Below are 22,572 nucleotides of genomic sequence, written 5' to 3' on the forward strand. Positions count from 1 at the left end.
TCTCTAATGGTTTGAAACAGAGGTTTGTTTCAAATCTCAGTTTTAGTTTAGACAAAATATTTTTAATGTTAATTTTGTTTGTTTGTTTGTTTTATTTTGTTAGGAAACAGTAAGCATCACAAACAGACCACCCTAGAAAGTGCAAAACAGCAAAATTATTCCTTCTATCCCAGTGGACCATCACACTTTATGAACATATGACAACATCTAACTCTTCATCAATGAGGCTAGAAGGAAATGAGAACATTAAATTCAAAAGATCTGCCTTTCAGTTAACATTCTTAATGTAAATTAGGGTTAAATGTGAATAAAATTAATATTTAATCACTTGAAAAACTTCTATTCCTTTCTTCTCTTTAAACACTAAAACTTAATTATAAAATAATGTAAAACAAGTGTAAATTTAAAAGAATCATTTTGAAGATTTGCATTAATAGTTCAAGACCTATTGACACGGATGAAAAGAAGGGGAATCACAACATTCTGTTGCTTTAAAGCAATGTCTGATTCTATTCCTTGCCAACAGACAGCAGGAGCCCAAAGACACGGGGGAGTGCTTTGGTAGGGAAGGAGGGAAAGAGTAGGATGGAGTGGCATTGCAGGAGGACAGCACAGCAGGGCTGGGCTCAGGCAAAAAGTCAGGAGTGGGGAGTGTTGGGGAGAAGAAACCCAGTGTTCAAACTGCCTCGATATAGCGCTTCACATGTCACCATGGAATAAAAAGTTCATGCATACAGGGGTATGATCCAATATTTAATTATGATGCAGGATGATACACAGAAAACAGTGCATAATCAGGGAAAAAAAGCTTCTGACATCAACATAATACCTCTCCAAAGTCTTTCAGCTCTTTTGCTGCTACTATCCTAAACTTTCATTCTGAAATCCCACACAAGGTGAATCCTATGTGCCTTATGGTGTTGCACATGTCACCCAGTCTACATTTTCCATCAGTTACCATGCTGTCCTATGGGAAAGCTAACAATTCTAGCACAGAATTTTCTACATGGTTAAAAACAACACACAAAACCTCAGATTTTGATAATCTGTATCTCCAGGCAAGGCAATTCGGCTGCAGAGAACTGAAGGGACTCACTTTGCCATTCTTCTCTATGCAAACTTTGAACTAAACCCAGGTTAAAAGTTATTTCCACAAAGAGTAATGAAATTCAAAATCTCAGATGTGTTTCCCATTCCTTTCTCAAATATAACTTAAACATTTGTCACTTGCAAACAACGTACATAACTGAAAGACAAGAAGGAGCTTTCATGGCAAGCATCAGTCCCACAGGGTACGTATTTGAATGCTGAAACCCCAAATCCAAGAACTGCTTTCAAATCAGTTTTTGACTACTCTGAGTTGAAAACTTTACCTTCCTCTCTTACACCCTGAAACCTGTATCTGCTAAACTTCTTTTGACTAGAATTCTCTTGAAGTTTAACCTGCTTCAAAAAACTTTGGCTTCTATGAGGAGGTGCACGTTTCATAAAAATTGGTTATTTAAGTAACATAGTGAATTCTAATATTAACACCATTCAACAAAAATCCAGCAGGATCATTTTTAAAGCATATCACTCTCAAAAGCTCAGTGAACACACCACTAATAGACACCATTGCTCAATCTCATGAACATAATGCAATTTTTCATTCTAAAGGAAAACTCCAACCCAGTTAAGTATTATGGTTAACCTTTACAAATACAGAAAAGTTCAGCTGCACTGAGAAGCACATTTCTCCCTTGAATAAGTGCAGGTGGTCATTTCATTTCAGTCCTGCTCAAGTCAAAGATAAGGTAGATACATAAATATAGATTTGCTTCTAGCAAACAGCACCAAAATAAGAAAAAGGAAATTGATTACCTGCAAAATATTTTTCTAAGTACAAAAAACCCAACATCCCACCAAAATTATAAAGGTTTATTTCACTTGACCATCACAATGCTGGTAATTTGTTAAATCTCTTTTCCCAGCTATTTAACTTCTGCTAATTGAATTTCAAATAAAAGAAAGTGGTCTTATTTCCTCTCAAATAATGCTTTCTTGTCCCCTGTTTACATGGACTTTGGTGACTGTCCTCTACCAGACAACATTTTAAAACCTGAATCCCAACCAGGACAACTCTCATTAAAAATATGACCTTTCACCTTCTATGAAACACTGCTAACATAAATTACATTTTGTTGTAGCCCAAAGGTGTTAGAGATGAGAGCAGGATAAACAAGGTATAATACAAAAGCCAGTTGGGTCAGCCTTTCATTACAGCCCTTTCAAAAGTTATTAATCTCGCTTGTACTCAGTAGGCTGAAAATAACTAATTCTGCTAACCTATATTGGGCTCAAAAGTAGCAATAAGGACAGGTCATGCAAGATGTAAACAATTCTTAGTTCTCATAAAACCACTTCAAATGGTATTAGGTGAACATCATGGCATGTTACTTCAAATCTCACTGACAGGAGGAATCTCAACAATATCAACTGTACATTATTTTACATCATAGCAGCTGCATTTGGCCATAATATACCACAAAGAATAGTTATGAATTAATCATGGTAAATTCAAAGCAACTATAAAGTATTTCTTTAGGTTTCAAAATGTGAATAGAGAAAATGTTATTTTTCAAGCTCATCTTAATTTGTCTTTCAAATCAAGGTCCACATTTAAAAGAATTTAAAAGATAATAAAAGAACCTTACTTATCTTCAGTCTACTTAGTGTCTTATTGCCTTCTGACTTACAAGAATTAACACTGACTGACCTTTAGCACATTCAAAAAGATTCTCATATTGGTAGGCAACACAAAGATACTGGAAACCACAAATTACTAGACAGTAACTCAGTAAAAAAACAAAACTTACCAAACTAATCAAAAAACTTGGTAAGTTGATGATAGTTACAAGTGCTGTCTGGAGTATAGATAAGTTACTTCAAATATGCATGTTAAGAAAAGCCTGCTGACATCAACCAGGCTACTAACAGACTGGTGATGAACCAGATACACAAAAAATAGTATTTCCCCACATTAAATGTTTGCTAAAAAAATATTCTACTGAGCACAAGTCATGTTTACATGGTTTCAGAATAAATTTAAAAACTGTCCCAGAGTTCTGCCAACTAACAGCAATCTCGTGCTTATTCATCTGAACTAAGTAGCTAAGTGATAACAAAGAGGGAAAAAAACCACTCAGAAATTTTGGGTTGTGCAACATGAGCAAAAATTCTATGCCACATTTAATCACATCAGCATTTTACACAACTGGGAAAGTCCATGTAAGCACTGTAAGTAGAACAACTGAGATTCATATCTCACTTAGAGACTCTAAGAGCCACTGTGAGAAACTTCAGGACTTTTCTTTAATCTACTGGTCCACTCGTAAACCAACTACACACTACAAATCTTCTACTGAAATCTCTGAAAAGACAAGTAAACATTTAATGCACTACCCAGTAGGATATTCTGTTAGAACAGATGTGGAGTCAGAAGAACCTTTTACCTAATTTCCACTGCTAATTCTGTAATTTTTCTTTGAATATGATCAAATCAATCAGGCTTATTTCTCCAGTCCTCTGTCTTCCTCCAAGGTTTTTCAAGACTTAACCAGCAATAAGCTCTCATATTAATAATTTCAATCAAATATTCATTTTGCCCTTAAATGAGCATATAAACAAAACCAGTCTGTTGTAAAATAATGACATCTGTAGATAAAAATAGAAATTACGATATCTGGCTAAATTTGGAGCCAATCAAGGTGAGAAGAATGCCAACCACTTCATCACAGCTAATCACCCCTCAAAAGATATACCTTTAATGATCAAGATAATCAAGATGATGAAAAAAGTAGGTTCAGTGCCCAGCTATACAACTATCAAATAGCTCAGGAATTTGCCCAAGGACAAAGATGGACATGCCCCCCCCCCAAAAAAAAAGAAAGGCAGGTAACTTGCAAAACACATAATAACTAATGGTCAAGAAAACGAAAATAATTCTTAAAGAATTTAATGGACATACAGGCAATTTACACATCTAGCCTCACTCAAGCACTGTGAAAGGACCCAGAGACAGGGACAGTGCTTTGGAAATCTCTCCCTTCCGCCTTCCAAATAAAAGTAGGCATTACTGTATTTCAAAGGACCTGGCACAAGCCACATACAAGCCAGTCCTTAAGAAATACCATGACAGATTTTAGTAGTAGGCAACAATGATTTTGTCTACCTGCATCCTTCTTTTGGTACTTCATGGCCAATTACAGTAAAAGTTGCTCAACAGGATGAATACATAAGAAAATTCCTGTCATAGAGCAGATGCAAATTTAATTACTTTAAGTTAAACCTTCCATCTTGTCTAGAGGTCCTTCAAAAATGCAACTGTAAACAAGCACTACATTGCAATCAGGTGTCAAGGGCTTATTTGATCTCTTACAAAATATGTCACAAATCACTGGCAGAAAGTGGGTCGAGAGGGAGAACAAAGGAAAAAACTGTCAATGGACTAGGTAGCTCATGTGAGTGTGCCTATTAGTGCACTGGATCTTTCTGCTCCTGTCTAATGCTGTCCATATAAAACCTTCTTAGTTTGACAGTGTTCTGTTATCCTGCATTTGATGTAATTTTTCTGTAGTAAGCAAAAAAAAAAAAAATCTGTGAAAAGAACTGATAGAGTAACCAGAGAAAACACCGAAGATTATTCTGCTAAAATATCAATTTTGTGCCATTCTTCATTTGCAATATGTTACGGAACTTCTAAAAAGCTCTACATTTTTGAGAAAATAATCACATAAAAGCTGGGAATAAATTAACTTTAGTTGCGATAGAATTATAGATGGCCCCAATCAAAACATAACTGGTAATACATTCTCTTGAGGAAGAAAATTATAGTATTTTACAACTGGCCAGTTGTAAAGAAAAGCACGTGCATGTGATGCATGCACTTCACCTCTCTCTGAAACATCCAGGTACTTGTGGGGACTAGAGTTAAAATACCAGACAGCCTCTGGTCCTCTGGTGGTGCTGAAATGCTGGCAGGACACCGCTCATGAATCCCTGCACTACAATGTAGCTCGGGATGGATGGAGTTTAAATGACAAAGTAATGGTAATGTTAAGAAATGTATGGACACACAGCTATGGGGACATATCTCTTATGGCAGAAAGACCATGGTATTTATTTAGCAGAAGGACCCCTTAGATACACATAAATGTACGACAAGTTCTCTGTATGCACTCAGTTAAACCATTTACCACAGAATTAAAACTGTAATTAAACAATCCATTAAAATTCAAGACTGAATATGCCAAACATCTCTTCTGAGATCTCTGGAGTTAAACAACAGATGAATTGTGCAGCTTCAGAAACAAAGACTCACTGGGCTTTTCTGCTAAAAAGTACAGGTTGGGGGTGAGGTGGGAACTCCCCCAAAATACATTGGGCTAAGGTAGCTGTGCCAGTCGAGGCCAGGGAACAGCTGCAGGTGTGTCCTTTGTAAGATCTCCCTTAATCATGAGGCAAAGTCAGACAACCTTTAGGACACACAAGCCCTTTCTTCAGCATTGTCCAACTTTTTTAACCTTACAAGTTGGTCTAGCACATATTACCTTTACCTATCTAACTTGCCTTAACACAGCAAGGAAAATATCAGAATGGCTGTTCTTACATCACATGCCTAAATACTGCTACAGAACTACTACAGAAACTTGAACTTCATTTTCTCTGAGTCAAACATTAACTTCTACATAACATTTACTGGAGATTTTGCCTAAGTGCGTATTTATTCAGAAAAAAAAAACAACTAGGAAAAAACCTCATTTGCATTCATTAATTATGGCTGGTCTATGTATTGAATTTATGTTACAATGTGTTTTCATGAGACCAAAGGACATCCTCATTACCTGTAACACAATGACCTTTTCAAAAACAGTATCTTGAAGAGTCACCTTAGACAAGTCTACTGAGTCAGACAAAACAGGCCAAGGAGTTCCTCTTTCATACAGTCAGAATTACCCAAAACTGGGGGGAATATTTTCCTCTTAGGCTCACAAAACCAAGCTTTTCTACACTGATCTAAGCCAGAAGAACAGATAAAGCACACAGATAGGTAGGAATGTGACTGCCTACACTGGACAAGGCATTTGCTTCCCATACAGGTGGCTATTTTTCCTGTTTAATCAGAGATGCATGCCATATTTATCAAACTGGTAAATTTAGTTTAGTTCTGTTTAATATGTGTCTATTTCACACTTTCCTGCTACTGAGCAAAGAAACCAAATTGTTAGTTTTCCCACCCAGAGCCCTTTATTAGCAGAATACAGCCCTTTAAGGAAGAACTTGAAGAGCTGACACTCTCGATTCTCTCTTATAAACAGGAAATTTTCCTTTTGTTTCAAAAAAAAAAAAAAAAAAAAAAAAAAAAGAAAACCCAAATCCAAAAACCCCAAACAAAACTGTTTTAAGTCTAATCTATTTTACTCATATATTAGACAACAGAGTAGTTGCAATCACTTTGCTTAGAATTGATTTTTTTTAAATCCCCCAATGACTTTAACACTGCATTTACCAACAAAAATGCACTAGATCTATTTATCTCATTCCAATAAAATTTAAATAGTGCAACACATTATTCATCTATCCATATTATAAACTCTTGTGTACATTAAGTGGATAATATTATTAATACTAATGTTTCTGTAGGCTATTCATAAAATAAATGGTAGACAAAGTAATTCCATCTATTACACATGGAGCTCAATAACAGCTGTAAATGAGAAAATTGCAATAGACATACTGAGTAATAATCAGAACTAAAACGACAACTGTAACAATATATCCATTGTGTAAATGTTCTGATTATAGAAACACAGACTAATCTGTAATTTTTCATCACTGATAAACACTGGTAACCTGCCAGAATTCAGATTATATTTTATCCAGTTACTAAAACACAGTTGCAAAACCTACTTGATTTATTAATTTAACGAGATAGATACAACAAATACTTTGTTTACTATGATACAGAAATATGTGCAGCATGACATCAAATCACCATACCTGCCTAAAAACTACAGCTAGCAAAATGTACTATACCTTTCCACGTATGTAGCTACAAATATGACATACAGAGTTGTGCCAGCATAATGTCATAAAGCTATACTGGCTTGTCAGTAGAAGTTCTCTAAGGCTTCTTGTTAACATTTATAGACACCACGTGGTCCCAGTTTAGAGCCTGCAAGAGCAACTGCTCATGTCAGAAAAGAGATTGAGCTAATTTTCTAGTTTGAGAGCTTTTGGTGATCTCAGTTAAAAATGTTTTAATTACCTCTAATATTTTAACATTTTTATTACTGTACATGTAATAATGCCTAGAAATTACCTGTAGAAGCACAAAAAAAACTATGTGGCATGCTACAAACACAATTAACACTGTAAGGTTAGCTAAGAGAAGCCTGGATCATTTCTGAGAATGAACACAATCAAAGCCCTAGTATTTGGGATAAAGTCATCTGATATAAAACTGCTGCAGTCAAGCACCAGGCACGATTTTCTGTTAACAACACTAATTTATTAACACAAAAAGACTCAATGTGGCAAACACCAGGCTTTGTAAAGGCTCCTCAGGAAAATGCCAGCTTCCTTGCATTTTCTGCCTCCTTACCAAGAGTCACACAAACTTGCCAGCAAGAGATGAAGGAGGTTGAGGTGCGGTCCAGCTTCGTGATAGCGACCAGATGGGAAAGATGCTGCATTTGGCATAAAGCCCAAGGAGAAAGAAATCTATGGGGACATGGGGAGAGACAAACTTATCTGACAGCAAGACAAGAGCTCTCTCCCAGACACCATCCATGGGGATCCTTCATTCCCCTTTGCTTGTATTGTCACTGCATATGCACAGGATGACTGAATATATTATGCCTGGGAATTAATCATGCCACTGGCACTGTCAAGAAGTCACTGAGCTTTTATTATGCATGCAAAGTTCTGCCATTTTGCACACGCAGATAAAATTTGGAATTCTCAAACAAAGAATTCCAAAACGAAATTAGAAAGCAGAGATTAGGCCCAGGGTCACAATAGCAGAGAGGATTCCACATGCAAAGGAGATTTTCTGAGCATAAGTAAAGAGATGCTAAACAGTCCAGACTTTTTCAGCCAGGTACCTCTCTAAAGGACTCAATGGCCAAGTCCCAGCAGTTACTTTTTCATGAGCAGGTCACGTTCTCCTCAACTATTTGTTTGGATTTTTTTTCTTCATTTTTATTATTTGCAGCTATGTTAACATTCCATGCTTTAAAAATCTTCCATTTCTTTCCTCAATGTCAACTAATTACCCTTGCTCACTACTTCTTATAAAACAAGAATTAGCAGATGCCCAAGTAGAAAATAGTACTTGCCTTTAAAAATTTGATCAGTTTATAACTATACAAAAGGCTGTAAGGTTTAAATTGATATTTTCACATATATTGCTATATTTTCAAGATTTTAAAATACCTTTAATTCATCAGCTCATCATAATCAAAATTCCTTCAAGCAGAAGTCAACTTTATACCACTTGATACCATGGCATATCCCCAATTTTGAAGAAACTGGACTTTTGAGGCTAAATTGTCCTAGCATAAATACCATTTCAACAAGTTGAAAAGAATTTTCTGCTTGAAGTCCATTTTCAGGATGGTCTGACAGCTATATCCTCTTTTCCTTGCCTTAGAAAAAATTTCTAAATTTAAAAAAAAAAAAAGCTTAATTATTTAGGCTTCAGAAGAATATAATGTCAGAATTTTCAGGACCTAGTAAGATGCCCTTCAGTGACCTGACTTACACAGGTAAACACTGACTTTCTAAATTTCACCTGATTCTACTGTAAATCAACCCAATATTAATACATTTCCACCTTCTTCATGAATACTTAGAGCTTTAGGATACAAATAGTTTAATGAGCTTGATTTGCAAACAGCCAAAACTAGACCAAAGTTAATGGGGTTTACACTTTTTAAGGAAGCCTTCCATGCTTTTAAAGAAATGTTTTCAGTTTCTCTCACAGAAATTCACTTATTATTTCCCTCATCATAAAAATGCACATTTTGGGTATAGACTTTAGTTCTTAAAAAATGCAAAAAAGGTATCAGTTTGGCAATAGGAAGTTAATTCCCCATCCCCTGGAGTGTCACAGCTCTAAAACCAAAACTTTTTTTATTTATTTATGCAAATAAGATATAAGATTATTATCAAAGAACTCACACAAGAAACATGTTCTGCATTTCATCACCATCTTGCAAAACATGAAGAAATGCTTAAACACACTCTATTCTTATATAAAGAGCACAACAGAAATCTTTCCTTCATCTTTAAGTTCAGTTTCTGATTAGCAGGAAATATGCCTTCCTTTACTTTACAGAATTGAAAAGAAATATTACTAATAAAGTACATTTAACAGTCTGAGATGTTCCAGCCTTGCAATTTACATCACATCTCCAAGTTATATATATTTCATCATGCACAGCATGATGACACAGTAAATGACCTAACAACAGGGACTGCTAAAGTAATTGTTACAAAACTATAAAAGCTTTGGAATGCTACAGAGAAAAGGTCTTGAGTATGACACCAATTATTTCCAGAATACAAGATATATTGTTACTTGTATTAACTAAGAGCATGATTGAACTCTTGAGGTTGCACAGTGCACAGGTGCATCACAATTTCAAGACACATCAGCCTTTTGTGTACCAAAAGGTCCCAGACAAGTAGGAAGCTGGGTTAAATGCAGAACTTGAACTGTGGTGTCTGAAGCGATCAGAAGGAATCTCTTGATATGTCCTGTGATACCAAGGGCTCACACAATAAAGAATCTCTGCATGTCTTCACAACCTTGTTTAGTAGTGTAAACCAGTTTCTTCTTTCTACCCCTGAGTGAATTTTATCAGTAGCTAGAAATGTCAAACACTTCTATGGTAAACAGAACTATCCTGGCCTTTTTTATTTTTCTACACACCACTACTAAAGAAGGTGACAATACAATCTGCCCCAGGCAACTCTATCACCATCCACAGTAGACAGGTCATTTTCCTTTTTATCAAAGAGGAGAGTAGGTCATCACATTTTAGTACATGTTGACACCACTGCTAGTAAAAAGAGATAAGAATTCAGTGCCCTTAAGGTGCCTTAACCTCTATTTTACCTAATACAGATATTTCACAGCTCTTGCATTAAAGCCAGAAGAGAGAGAGATTTGTACCCTGAAAGAATGGACTACAAAGGTCTCAACCTTTGTGACAAGTTGATATTTGTACTGCAGAGAGCACAGGTGACAACAAAGCACTTCCCTTAAGGTATCTACCTCTCCTTTATTTTGGGTAATAGGATTTATTTTTTTCCTGTAACACCATAGAGAATCATGGATGTTTAACCTCTCAAGTATAGCTTTTGAACACTAGGAAGTTGAAATAAAAAGCACATGCACACCTTTTGCCATCCTGAGAACAACCTCTGAAGTTTGTTTGATTAAAATGCTTTTCTTTCAATCAGGATATTCTCAATTCAGAATACAAAAAAATCATGACACTTAACTGCTGTCGTCTTTATTCACTGTGTTTTGACTTTCAAATTCTAATACCAAAAGAAAGTTGGAAAATGCCTTTATGGCAATACTCCTTCTATCTCGTAAGGCGATGGGAAAAGACACCATCTTCTAATTCTTAATACATTACCATCTGTACATAAGAACTTATTTTTAATTGAATTTTATGTTAATAAACTGGTTCCTTCACATCCTTTAAATAAATAAAAAATATCTGCAGGACAAGAACAAGAACATCACAAACTCTTAGTTATTACACTGACAGGACAGCATTCACAAAACTACTTCCATCTGGAAAAATATAAAGATAGGAAGACACTTGCAATAAACTGCATAATGATGTTCAGCTTCTTCTGCATGTCAGTGTAAAATATAACTTCAAAACAGGAAAAAGAGCTTCCTCTGGTTAGAGAAGGAACAGGTATTCCATGGTTTAAGTGAAAAAATAAATTTGTGCTTGAAGATTCTAAACTTTTTCCCCCCCCAAGAACACAACTACAAAACAGTATTATTAAGTCCCAGTAGAAATTAAACCTTGATTTGTTCAGTGACAGAAAGAAATGAAATGAAAAATAACATTCCTTAGTTTCAAAATGGTCTGCTCAGTTTTTCTATCAATTTTGGTAAATTTTTTTGAAACTGAGGAAGCCAAGAAAGTAGCTCTAAGTTCAAAGACCATATCCACAAACACAATGGCTCATTATTTAAAAGCTCATTATTTATCTGTATACTTAAAAACACTTAAATGGTTGCATATTTGCATACATACCCACTTCCAAAATTCAGTCCTTCTTCGCCAAAACATATTGTGTAGGTATACGTTATTCCAGAAAAGGGAAACACAAATCAAAACTTAATAACTTTGTGACCAGCCTAAAGTGACTAGAAGATCATAGTTTTAACAACTAATAATGGACCACTTCATTAGCCAAAGAACTTTGCACCTTTATGGCACACGCATGTACACACATGTGCACACACAAACACACCAACACATGCATTTTATGCTCCAGTTCAGACCAGGCACATGTCAATGCACTAGCAAAGACTAAAGTCAAAGAGCTAGGCTGGTAAACAGCAACAGCATTTATGATTAAGAGCAAGAAGACCAAACAGATCTCCATGACTCAATGTAGCATTTTAGGTAAATGCATCTGAACTGCACTCTTGCAATTGACACTGAATTCAGAAAAAAATAAAATCTGCTTTAGAAATTACACTGAGGGCAAAAATATTTTGACAATCTATTTGTTTCTAAGCAATCTAACAATAACCACTACTATGATTCTATTGTTTTTACTATATTAGCATGAAGATGTTTTGAAACTTGAAGACAAGTAATTTTACAGTCAGTTTGAAAGGTAATACTACTTTCCTGCTTTGGAGAGAAGTCATTATGAACAAGCTCTAGTGAATCTCTGGTTTTTTTAAGTTGATATTTTTTGATGTCATTTTAATATATCATTTCAACTGCAAAGGAATGGGGATATTTTGAGAGAAAACAGATATGTTTGAAATCCAGTAAAATAAATTGCTGTTACAGACAGCTGTTTACCAAGTGACTAGCAAATATTACACTAAAGTGGGATATGACTCTTCCAAGCATGAACCAATTCAAAGTATTTGTTAATATATGATAGACTGTATAAGTTATTTACCTACACACCAAGTTTATATTCATAATTAACCCAGGAGTACAATTTCCATTCATTAAATTAAGTATGAAATTCAACTCCAAATTCCTTTGATTTGACCAGAAGATACAAAGATGTCTGCCTGTTACATATTTCCAATGTTCAGCATTTATTACTCACTGATTTTCAGCCTTACTGACTCTTCATATTGGATTTTGATGCTCTTTTATGTGCTGCATTCTGTACTCAAGAGAAAAATTACCATTTTATATTGGCTTTGGGGATTTTTACATTTTTCTATGATAAATTCTGTCTTCTCTTCAACTCCTTCAAGAGGAAAAAAGAAGTACCTGAAATAAACATTTCAGTCATTTTAAGTTTGCACAACTGCTTTACAAATCACACAGCCTGACCTCCTTCTATAATATTACATTACAGCAAGATCCAAAATAACATTCCAGTTTGACAGCTAACCTCAGGCACCACTGGTCGAGTATCTCGCCGCTTACACTGCTGGCTGAAAAGCTGATAGGATACACAAGACAAGCTGAGAGTTTAACTGGCAGAGCTGTTCAAATCTAAATCGTGCTATTTGAAACTTCGACCACAGGAGACAACAGTTCACTTTTTACCATGGCAGCAGAATCAACCTCTTGGCCCTGTGAAAGTCATATGAATACATTTAAGCACACACAAAAAGTATCTCCCTATATTATGATCAAAGACATATTCAACACACATTTTTTATGCACATTTGATCGTCCTGTTGACAGTCTTGGAAGTTAAGTAATATGGACTGCTGCACATAGGTTTCAAACCTTGATGGAGCCCAATGGCAGGCTACTTTTGACAGCCAAATAATGACAAGCACGTTGCAGGCCAATGCCCGTCATCCATGAACATCTTGGCCCGCTCCAAGCGTTGCGCAGCAACTAAGTGGATGGTCAAAGGTTAAGTTCGAAGAAGACAGCAATGAAGGGCAACTGTCATGCACCACTGAATACTGTGAGGCATTGGAGTGGTTGTCTTCTGAAGAACATGCAAAATGTTCTCATTCTGTCCAGGCAGACACAGATTTGAAGGTCCTAAATGAGACCACTGCCAATTCACGAAGAGCCAAACTGACAGCATGCCATTCAAACTGTCTCCCTCAAATTTGACTTTTTTTTTTTTATTATTATTTCAAATCACAAATGCATGCAAAGTATAACATTAAATAGAACTCCTAGCAGTTCTTTTAAGCAAGTCAGATTTGGCAGGGTAGGAAGAGTGAGGGGGAAAGACATGTAAACTTTTTCCCTTCTCATTTCTTTAATATTTAAGAGAAGTTTAGTTATTTCAAAAGAAATTCTTCCATTTTCTTGTAACAGACATTCCTTTTTTTCCAAAATTAGATCTGTTGTAATCCTTGTTCTAAATACTGGGGTTTGTTCCAGTATTAAAAAGCAGAATCTGACACCTTATAATTAAGTCTAATACAATCACCTGGAATTTAAATTCTGCATTTGTATCTTAATATCACAATAGGAACATATATTAAAGCATGCAAATAAATACTTTGCATCAGTCCCTAGATATTCCAAGCATTTCTGTTATAAATGGTACAATAACAGTATATTCCATTTGTTTAAAAGCACTGTTTTCTGTGAAGTTATGGCTTGAACAGCATGATTAACAATGAAATTGCATTATTTTGCATAAAACATATACATCTTACTTTTAAACCATTTCCAGTAAAGATGTATATTTTTACTTACACATTTAAATTATGTGATCATATTCACGTTTGCCTCTATTAACATATAAAAGACTTCAGGAAAAATAGAAATATTTTTTTCTATTAGATAAACAGTGATGTCTCTCATCTTTCATATGAATGAATGCTTGACACTAAATTTAATCAGGCTGACAAAGGATCATATGGGTTAGCTCTTTATGCCCTTTTCATGAACAGTCCATCTCCCCTGCACTTATAGGGCCAAATACTGGCCTTTCACAAAACAGATCAACATGCATAATGCTTGTTTCTTTTGCTGGGTCACTGCCACCATCCCACATGTGACATTACTGCTTTGTACCACCTACTGTCATGATACCAATATATTAAAGACCCTAATCACAAACTGTGCTTTGCAAACTCAAAAGAAAATGAATTGTCATTATTTATGAGGAATACATTTGGATCATGATGCGTAAAACCATGGGTCTGTCACATGCACAGACACACACAGGGCACAAACTCTTTAAGGTAGGAACTATATCCATATGTTCTATTTCACAAGTCATACTATCAACACTCTTCATATCATAGATAATGACCAATCTACTGTCCTGATCACACTGAATTACTTTCAGGAAGCCGAAACCATAAAATCAAAATTTAACTTTTTTGGACTGCAGAAATTTCAAGGCTTTCCTACATAGGCAAGAGGGTCCTATCTATAGCAGAAGTTATAAATCTAGGGAGAGCTCATCAATGTCTTTAACATTGTGAGGGTGGGAGAAAGAAAACCACTACGTTTTAATTGTTAGAAGACTTGCTTGGTTATGCATCCGTTTTTCCCTGCTAATCCATCTTTTTCTGCCCTACAATGAGGTCCAAATCAATTCAGAAGCCCTTCTGTATTTGAAATTTCCAAATCTTAAATTCTGGGTGTCTTGACTTCACTCTTTACTATTGAAGGGTATAATGCTCCTGAACACAAACTGCACCTCCTGACACTTTCACTGTGAGCTCCACAATGTGTGTGCACACAGAGCAGCTACTTCAGGTAGTCAACTGCTGTCCAAACTAACTGGACTTCCTGCACACACACCACTCAGTCTCCAGGAATGTACATGGTGTGTCTGATGCCTATGATATTCTATCAATTTACTTTTGACAATGAGAAAGTTACGTTTCTCTTCCCTTTAAACATCATTTCCCTGATGCTTACATATACTGTTTATGATGATGGCCCCAAATAACTTTCTCCTATCTAACAGCATTTGTTGCTGTTTTTTGTTCTGTGATTTGTTCTGGTTTTATTCAGTGATCAGGTACATACATAAGCACCATAGCACAGTGCAGTAATTTACTAACTGCAGCTGTTTGCCATCACAAGACTTAGATACCAGACAATTAAGTACTTCCTTTGAGCACAAGAGCATCATTACCTGCTGCATTCACATCACTTACACTAGAAGTAAACACAGAAGAGAATCAGAAGAGAATACAAATTGTTGCCAGATCTACAAGCTGTTGTCTAATTAATTTGCATAAACCTATCCTTCTGAACACAATCTTCAGACAGCCCTTTCCAAATACAGTTGTTGTTTCAAGAGGACTACTGCTTTGAGACAAGTCAGGTTTGTAAAAGCTTCTTGCCCAACTTGAATGCACATTCAATATCAATAAGATTGAGCTTCTAAAGTTCTTTAAATGTTTGTGAAAATCCTACCTATTTCCACCAGAGTAAAAAAAACAAAATCCGTTAAATGTGCATTTGAACATGAATTTTACCACTGCAGCTGTTAAAAGTATATCTAAGGTTCATGGGTTTTGCAGAGAATAATAGCAATGCTTTCCAATCCAAAAGTTACTTCAAGTTACTGTTGATTTTTTGGAGACGAAAGCCTTATCTGATCTTTACCTCGTTTTCTCCCCATAAGCATGTACAGTGCAACAATCATAATTTTTCACTGGCAAGAGCCATCACGTGAAATCTCTGCACTTGGATGACAAAGCAGGCCTGAGAAGTAGGAGGTTTTGCTCCAACTAAAACCTTGTGCCAGTATAGAAGAGAATCTCTCTGGTAAATTACAGGCAGAAGTTACAATAATTTTAGTATCTGTACAGAAATACATAAATTAGACCCTAAATTTAATATTATGAGATGTTTGATTTCAGTACAGTTTTAAACCTTTTAACAGAATCAGCAACATGTTTTAATCAGGTACCTTTTCAAGTATTCACTGCATGAAGTACCAGTTGCCTGCGGGTTATGAAATAATACTAAAAACTTTATAATCATTCATTGATTTAGTTTTGAGCATAGTATATCATTTGAATCCAATGGGAACATAAAGAGCTATTTGTGAGGTCAACCATAGTACAGACAGAGGCTGACATGATGTCGATGGCAAGGTGGAAAGAAATTGCCAAATACAGCAGATCAATACCTCGTTTCACTGTTACACCCTTCTGGAGACATAAAATATATATCTTTACAGCTACGAAAATAATAATAATGAAAGTGGGAGATAAATGCTTCCCTCAAGGTAAACTATTTGATTAGCTGAGGGCAAAGGTGACAAGAGCAGTTACACTAAAGTAACTTCACAGTCTTAAATAAAAACGGTGGGAAGAGCAGCAGATAAAAGGGAAAATGAAGCTGAACAAGTTCTAGGAGATAAAGATGTAATTCTTTTAGAAAGCAGAGTAGCATGTAGACAAAAGCAAAAAACTGTTAAGTTAAATAAGGTACAGTTTCCTCCCATAATCAGACTCCAGAAACTAAACAAACATGTTTTGACATTACAGCACTATCATTTTCTATCCAGAAGGCTTCAAATATGTCCTATGCTTTAAATGCCAATAAATACTCATAATTATGTTTTCCACTTCACTAGCGAACCTACCAGAATACAATAATACATGACAGTGCTTTTCAGTCTCAGCTGAAGGAAAGAAGATCATTTGATATTTTGGATGCTCTTGATCATTACAAGTTAATTAAATAATTTAAGAAATGGATGAATTATTAAAAGCATGAGAGCCCAATCCTGCTTCAGCTGAAGGCTGCTTAAGGTTGATCATCAATTGCACTGGGAACAGAAACAAGCTTTAGGCAATCACTGTTTGACCTGCCTAGTTTTCCCTGCCATGGGTCAGATGAAACTGAATCCTTTTGCTACCTTTTAGAAACCTTAAAGTCTCTCCAAATGACACAAACTGAATCAGAGAAATTATAACAAAGAAAGCAAGCAGAGGGCTTATTGGGTAAATAAAAACAATGTTCATTTTGCCAGAGCAAAAATCTAATTGGTACAACAACAAAAATTTTCTAAAACGCTTGGAACATTGTACCAGTCTTTAAAACAAACAACCAGTTCTGCATCTTGTCCCACTTCTAGGACACTTTTTGCCCGCCACAAGCTGGCAAGATACCAGTGGTTGTCCGTGGTAGGAGCCCTGAGCAGTGAGTCTAATGAAGGGCCAGGGTTAGTGGAACCATTTCTCACAGCCGTGCCCTACAAGGTATCGTGCACCCAGAACAGCCATTGAACCGCTGGATGCAACCCAGCCAAAATTTTACTGGACTAGAGGCTATACAAGTAAGAGCCATGAGGAAAAGGAAAACGGAGCCATCCCATAAACAGATACAGAACACGCACAGCTCTCCATACCACTGTCTGATGTGGTGGATCACTAAGATCAAAGTAAACAGAAGACCTTCAGACCCCTGGCATTGGGCATCTTTTACGTTACTCTCATCCACAATACCCTCACAGGCCACAATCCACAAAACATGAATTACTGCTTTGACTAGCCATTCTCCTCACTTCCTTAGCTCCAAGATCTTTGAAGATTCTAGTATGTGAAGCACGGATCTGTTCTTATTTACAGCAAAAACAAGTGACTGAACGTATAACAACATGTTTAATAAATCTGCAGAGCCTAAAGTACCAATATAATTCCAAGCAGAAAGATAGACATGCACTTCTTAATTAAGTGGGTGATGTTCCAGTTAAAACTAAAAGACAACCCTGGGCCATAGCTAAGATTAAGCACGTGCTCTTGCAAAAGAAGCTTCACTATTATCAATGAAAAGGCTTTAAATCACAAAAAATAAACCATCTAATAGCCTGTATTCAATCGTAAGTAGAAAGTCAGGACACAGACTGATTTGGATTAACGTATTTTCAGTTATAACAAGTAATTTTACAGAGGATTAGTATCTTGATGGTCTGATCAATACTAGGCACTGCTGCTATTACAGATGAAGAGAAAATTACCCCTCCAGTAATAAAGTGTGTATGTCTTGGTTCTCCTTCATTTGCCGAGTCCATTACTGTAATGGTTCCAGCATTAGCAGCTGAGGCAATTTAAACAGCAGGAATGTGATGAATTTAAAAGCAAGAAACATTTGCCACTCATTCCTTCTTGTATTTTATTCTGCATATGCAAGGCTTCTACCTGACCATTTCCAATATACAAATCATGTGTTATGTGACTATCAACACTATTTCTTAATTATTGTCTCATTAATAATGGGAAGGGCCAATAATGTGATTACCACAAAAATTGCTACCGGCATATTGGCTGCTGATTCTGCTAAAACCTGCACACCATTTACCTAAGTAGAAATATGACATGACAAGAAGCTTATTTAACTGTATCTAAGATGTTCCATTAACTTTAATTTTCCTAAATACAACTTCTAAAAGAACCTATTTAATCTGTCAATTAGAGTTATTATTTTTTGAGGTCTTTTTAAGAGGTAAAACGATAAAACGAAACAAGAAATCAACTAATATTTGAACAAACTATTATAAGAAAATGTTAAAGTTTTCATACTTCATTGTACGGTATGGGTGACATTTTTCAGCATTAATCCTAAAACCATTCCCTACATCACGCTCTGAGAATACTTGCCTAATTTTCCCTGAGCATAATATGTTGAAGCAACCTATATTTTCTTGTAAATATATATTATTTTTCAGGCAGCAAAAATTAAAATTATGCAGGAAATAATACTTTCCTTGAAATCTCAGCCAAAACATTTTATATTCCCTTTTTGCCCCTGTAAATAAAATACATACAAAGTTTTGTGTTATTTAAAGCTTTATATTTCCTTGCCACTTTGTCTAACATGTCTCACAAATGTGAAACTGCACATGAATAACTTTGTAAAAGCCCCTGTGAATATTCAGATATGTGCATATTGATGCATTTATTATTTGTACAGCAACAACATTATTGGATTGGGGTCCCAGCTGTGTTGGGAGCTGTACAAACATAACAGTAATGTCTGTGAAATAAATTCTCTGCAGTCGGTTCTGGTTCCACTGTGAATTAGCATAAACAGCTACATAAGGTAATTGTGAACTGGGCTTAGTGGCCTGTTCCAAAGACCCATCAAGGTAATATTTTTACTTTGACAGAAAATGATACTCCACACTAATCAAGTATCTTCTCTTTCACATGGCAACAACTCAGGGTCTTAATATGCAAAAAGTGGCAAAAGGAAGCACCTACAGGAAGTCAGTAGAGCTTGGCCTTTGTCACACTGAAACTTACTTTAGAAAACCCACTTTGGCTAAGTAACTCTTGAGAACAGCCTTACGTTAAAGATTAACTTTTTTAACTCACCTGTGAATAACAATTAAGGTAATAAACATTCTAAAAGCAAAACAGCTTTCTTTCCAAGTCTAAAGGAGAAAGTAGTCTACTTAAATTACTAAATGGGAGGTTTATGTTTGGTGTTAGTTTATGTGGTACCTTTTCTACACCCAGTAAAAAGTGACCAACTCTGACCAACAGTGTATACAAAAAAGAATAAAAATACCTATAAGCTGTATTAATTAAAGCTGAATTTAATTTAGAACAAACCACCACGAAAAAAACTCAATGGACTATTTCATAAAAATGCCTTTCCAGCTAATGAGCAACTCTAACAGCTCTGGTTTTATGCACAGAAGTAATATTTGCTATGGGGAAGACCAGCTGATGGCATGCAACAGCTCTAAAGGTGTCTTTAGAAACTTCAGAGTAATTGTGTTCTGCTGTCTACTTAAGACTCAGAGAAATATTATACAGGACATTTGCATGACCAACACAGTGTTTAGGACAGATGAGTAATTAACTCCTAGTTACAGTTTCCCAGTTTTTTCAGACCCTTTTCCCAAGAATGAATTTACATCCTCCCCCACTTGGGCTTGGAACACCAAATAATAGCATAAACAATTTCATTTCTGCTACACATTTAACCTTAACCCAACCGAGTGATCTGCAAAGTGGAAATTGCTGTATGACAGCACTGCACTCTAAAGAACTTCTACCACATTTACTTGGAACAGAAATGTTCTTCTATAACAATATAAATCAAAACTTGCTATACACATGAAAATCTGAGAGAAAGAACAGCTTATCATATATAAGAAACAAACTGAATAATTACAAAGCAAAAGCCAATCACTGGGATTCTGATAGACAGCATTTAACTGTACACAATTATAGTAAAACAAGAACTTTTATTTAGAATTTAATTCTGGAAAACAAGACACATTGGCAGGAGATACATAATCCAAACCAGCTTCTCTGTCCAACCACTTCCCTCTCATTAGGCCTCATAAATCTTACTCTCCAGAAGAGGTTGGGTTAACCTCACTAATATTTGGTTTGCTACAAAATATTTGAATCAGTACCTAAATGGAAGTCTTGGCAGAACTACTACAATAAAGTCACCATGCTACCATGAAAAAAAAAGCATACATCTCCTCCTGTACATACAACCCCCCACCACCTTCCCACTGCTGCTTTCCCCTTTGGCAGCCTTTATTTTAAGATGTTCTACAGGCCCACTTTGTTTCACTTTCAGTATACTCAAAGCTCCTCCCAAGTAGTACCCAACTTACAACGTCCCCTCAAGGCATCCTGTAAGATTGACACCTTTAAATTCTCTGTAAGAATCTCTTGTTAATTTTCATCCTTTTCTTGTTTGTGCACCTGTAACATCTACACTCGTCTATGGCAGGACTCTTTCACTCTAGCAGAGTTTTTATCATACCTTGTTCCTGACACCTCTTCAGGTGCCTTGTCCTCAAACAACCCTTGCCAGTGTAGTTCACAGCACCATCCTCCTACTCCCTTCACATATCCTTGAATCTTTTATCCTTATCATATCAAGGGCAATTATTCTCCCAATGTAAACCATTCCCAAATACATTTGAGACCTATTGAAAAGACAGAGGCCCTCGGATGGACTGCACAAATGTACAGGCTAAAATAAGTATGGGTTGAGATTTTTTCTCCAACGTATTTACATTGGATTGGATGGATACCTGCATATGTTTTGACATCTATAGAAAGGGCAGAATACAAAGGTAAGTCTGAAGTTGCTGTCCTTCAGCAACTTGGCAGAAAGATTAATTACAAAATGACCAGGTAGTCCTTAAAAAGTTGTTGGGAATCTTACTACTGCAAACAGGCTCTAAAGTTTTATATTAAATAGTTGCAAAGTTGGATCAGACCTGTTCCCTGCCCCTAAAATGAAATAACATTTAATGCTGAATAGTAAATTAACAGCAATACTAAAGCCAGCATGTTCCCTGTTCAGGTGTATGCGATTACTATTTTTGAAAGCTCTTTCTAAATCTAAATTTATAAGGGAATTAACCTTCCATTTATAACTGAAGTAACCATTAGCATCACTAATACCAGCATTGTGCTTTTAGTCACTTTCTGCTTCTCACTACTACTGTTTTGTAAACAAAATCAGGAAAGGTACAACAACCATCAAGAGTTGTAGTCAAATATTGTACAATGTCTTAAAACAAGCCCTTCAAAGGCACGTGAAACAGCAAAACATCCAGCACTGCTGTTTGCTTTCACAAACAGTGTAATAACATCTTCAATGTAAGCACATAACATTGTGTCTAAACACACGGACAAGAAAACAAACATTATAAAGCTCGGGTGGTAGACCAGACTTAAAAATATTTATTTAGGTCAGGTTTGGTGTAGAGTACTTTCAAATTTAAAAACAAACGCGCGGTTACATAGTGCATCACCTAACTGTGAGCTTTTCGACAAAAACAAACTCTTCCACTTGTATAATTTTTTTTTTCTTTTTCAGAAACCACAGAACTCTCTTTAAAATTCCAATACCTTGCCCGGATGGCAGGAGCCTTTACCCCTATCTACAGCTGAAGCTGCCCCAGGTGCCCCCTGTCTCAGGGCTCCCAGGTGAGGCGGCGCCGCCCTGCCCGGGCAGCCCCGGCCGCGCTCCCCGCGGGCGGCCCCGGGGCGGTGCCGAGCACACGGGGCCGCGCCCCGGGCTCCGGGACCGCCGCACGGAGCTCAGCGCCGGGGCCGCTTCCTTCTCACTACGGACTTCCCGGCGGCCTCGCAGTGCCCCCGCTCGGGGCTCAGTGCTGGAGCTGCCGGCGGGCTGTGCCCCGAGCAGCCCCTCCAGCGGCGGGGACAGGGCTGGCTGCGGGGAGCGGGAAGCAAACGGAAGGTACCTTCAGCTCTTTCTCCCGCTCCCCTGCTCTCCTCTTCATGGTGCCGCCCGCCCGGGGCAGAGCGGCGTGCCGGGCACCGCAGCTGCCGGCGGGAGCCTCGCTGCGCTCCGCGGGCACTGCCCGGCCCCGCCCCGGACTCCAAGTCCCGGC

General features: G+C 36.7%; 1 protein-coding gene across 2 annotated transcripts in view; it reads right to left on the minus strand.

Annotated features, from left to right (window-relative positions):
• The window catches only part of FTO (FTO alpha-ketoglutarate dependent dioxygenase), a 234,940-nt gene extending 212,398 nt beyond the window's left edge, over positions 1 to 22,542 (minus strand). For both annotated transcript variants that reach the window (XM_050311353.1, XM_050311354.1), the window contains exon 1: positions 22,423 to 22,542. In XM_050311353.1, coding sequence (XP_050167310.1) covers positions 22,423 to 22,461 — 39 coding nt within the window. In that variant the 5' untranslated portion in view covers positions 22,462 to 22,542. The remainder of the gene's footprint in view (positions 1 to 22,422) is intronic.
• Positions 22,543 to 22,572: the final 30 nt, after the last annotated feature.

Source organism: Myiozetetes cayanensis, unplaced genomic scaffold (assembly GCF_022539395.1).
Source record: "Myiozetetes cayanensis isolate MyiCay16 unplaced genomic scaffold, myiCay2020 scf16, whole genome shotgun sequence".
Taxonomy (NCBI): Eukaryota; Metazoa; Chordata; class Aves; order Passeriformes; family Tyrannidae; genus Myiozetetes; species Myiozetetes cayanensis.